The sequence below is a fragment of the Diaphorina citri genome, unplaced genomic scaffold, assembly GCF_000475195.1.
Source record: "Diaphorina citri unplaced genomic scaffold, Diaci psyllid genome assembly version 1.1 scaffold880, whole genome shotgun sequence".
Lineage (NCBI taxonomy): Eukaryota > Metazoa > Arthropoda > Insecta > Hemiptera > Psyllidae > Diaphorina > Diaphorina citri.
In genome coordinates, this window is record NW_007378312.1 from 56,984 (window position 1) to 59,123 (window position 2,140).

Genomic DNA, 2,140 nt, shown 5'->3' on the forward strand with positions numbered 1-2,140 from the left:
AAATGTGATAAGGATGCAACACAAAACGTTTGGTTGAGATGTTTGCTGCGCTTGGCGGTATTTTGACCGCTTTTGACAGATTTCGACCGTTTTTTGGCGGTTTTCAGCTATAGCGACAAAACGGTTAGAGATATTGTAAAAGTTAGGGTAAAAGAACACTCAAATAAGCATCATTCAATAGGATAAGGAAAGTCGTGTGATGTTCACACCAGATTTTTTACTTTCTATTACTACAGTTTAGCGGAGCTATACTAGTAATGAAAGTATTGCAATCGGTCCAAATTTTCAAAATCGGGAAATGGTTGGAAATATCCGTTTTGGGATCCCCTGATGTCAAAAAAGTGATTTTTAGCCCATGGTCTGTACGTATGTATGTACGCACGTACGTACGTACGTACGTACGTACGTACGTTACGTACGTACGTACGTTACGTACGTACGTACGTTACGTACGTACGTACGTTACGTACGTACGTACGTTACGTACGTACGTACGTTACGTACGTACGTACGTTACGTACGTACGTACGTTACGTACGTACGTACGTTACGTACGTACGTACGTTACGTACGTACGTACGTTACGTACGTACGTACGTTACGTACGTACGTACGTTACGTACGTACGTACGTTACGTACGTACGTACGTTACGTACGTACGTACGTTACGTACAGACCATGGGCTAAAAATCACTTTTTTGACATCAGGGGATCCCAAAACGGATATTTCCAACCATTTCCCGATTTTGAAAATTTGGACCGATTGCAATACTTTCATTACTAGTATAGCTCCGCTATACTGTAGTAATAGAACGTAAAAAAGTGCGAAATTTCGGCCGTTTTCTGGCGGTTTTTCCGCCGCCAAAAATTCTCCCCTCAACTCTCGAGGTCTCGATTTTAGTATGATACTTCCCCCACCATACCTAACGATCCTATAAAAAAAAAATCGCTTGTTCTAATTATTGCAAGGTAAGCCATTGTTAAATTCCTCTATCTATTAGACTATTTTAAAACTATTTTGCTGTTTGTGTTATCTAGGCAAACCCTGTGATGACCTGCTACAAACTGGTGACGGCTGAGTTCAAGTGGTTCGGGTTCCAGGGCCGGGTCGAGAACTTCATTCACAAGGCGGAGAGGCGGTTGTTCACCAATTTCCATAGGTCTGAAACCACCCCTGATCCCCTGGGATTGGTTTTTTTTTATCCTTAATCATATTTGTCCTTGTCTTCCAGCTTCTTTTTTCCTTTTCTAATGTCCTGATGAATCCTGTATCTCTGAATCCTCTTGTACTCGTTCATGTCAATCCTTTGTCCTCCTATTTCTATACAGGGTGTGGCAAAAGTCCAAAGTGTTCCCCAAGTAGTTTTTTTTTTTTTTTTTTTTTTAAAAACAAAAATTTCCGACCATTTTTCGGCCACTTACTTGACCTACAGGCTGCTGTAACAGCACTATAAATGAACATAAAGTAAAGTTTGACCACACCATCATGTAGGAAATTTTGTGTACTTTAATTTTGATTCCCATCAAAAATTGCGGAGGACGCACGGTTTAAGAGTTATAAGTAAAATAACTGAAAAAAATCTGGTGTGAACATCACACGACTTTCTATTACATTTGCGGAATACGTATTTGAAAAAAAAAAAAAAAATGAAAATTTTTCCAAGTCCCGAGCCTGAGCCGTTCCGTGTAAACAACCATACGATACGGACGTCGAGTCCTCGCTCTGCTCCGTGTGTGTGTTTATAGTTTATAGTAAGCGCGAACGACCTACTTACTGTCCGTAGAGTTAAAGCGCTTTAGAAAAACAAAGAATTTTACGTAAAGCGAAGCTGTGACCACTTAATTTTGTAGGAAATTTTTTCAACTTTAAATGTATGTTTTTACTTTTTACATTAAAGGCGTGGATTAGGAGTTATAGGCGGAAAACTGAAAAAAGTGATAAAAGTATGCACTTTTTCGAGGTTTTTTTGCCCTCCAAAAGTTATCCCCTGGGATTTCGAGGTCGAAAATTTGGTCCCACACTCACCTCAGTATACCTAACAATCCTGGCTAGAAAAATCGTTACATACATACGTACACACATACGTACAGACCATGGGCTAAAAATCACTTTTTTGACATCAGGGGATCCCAAAACGG

At 39.8% G+C, this 2,140-nt stretch overlaps 1 protein-coding gene across 1 annotated transcript in view; it reads left to right on the forward strand.

Annotated features, from left to right (window-relative positions):
* The window catches only part of LOC103512748 (phosphatidylinositol transfer protein alpha isoform), a gene marked incomplete in the record, with an annotated part of 36,534 nt that overhangs the window by 29,845 nt on the left and 4,549 nt on the right, over positions 1-2,140 (forward strand). Inside the window, 1 exon segment of the mRNA XM_017445532.2 lies at positions 1,040-1,161. Coding sequence (XP_017301021.2) covers positions 1,040-1,161 — 122 coding nt within the window.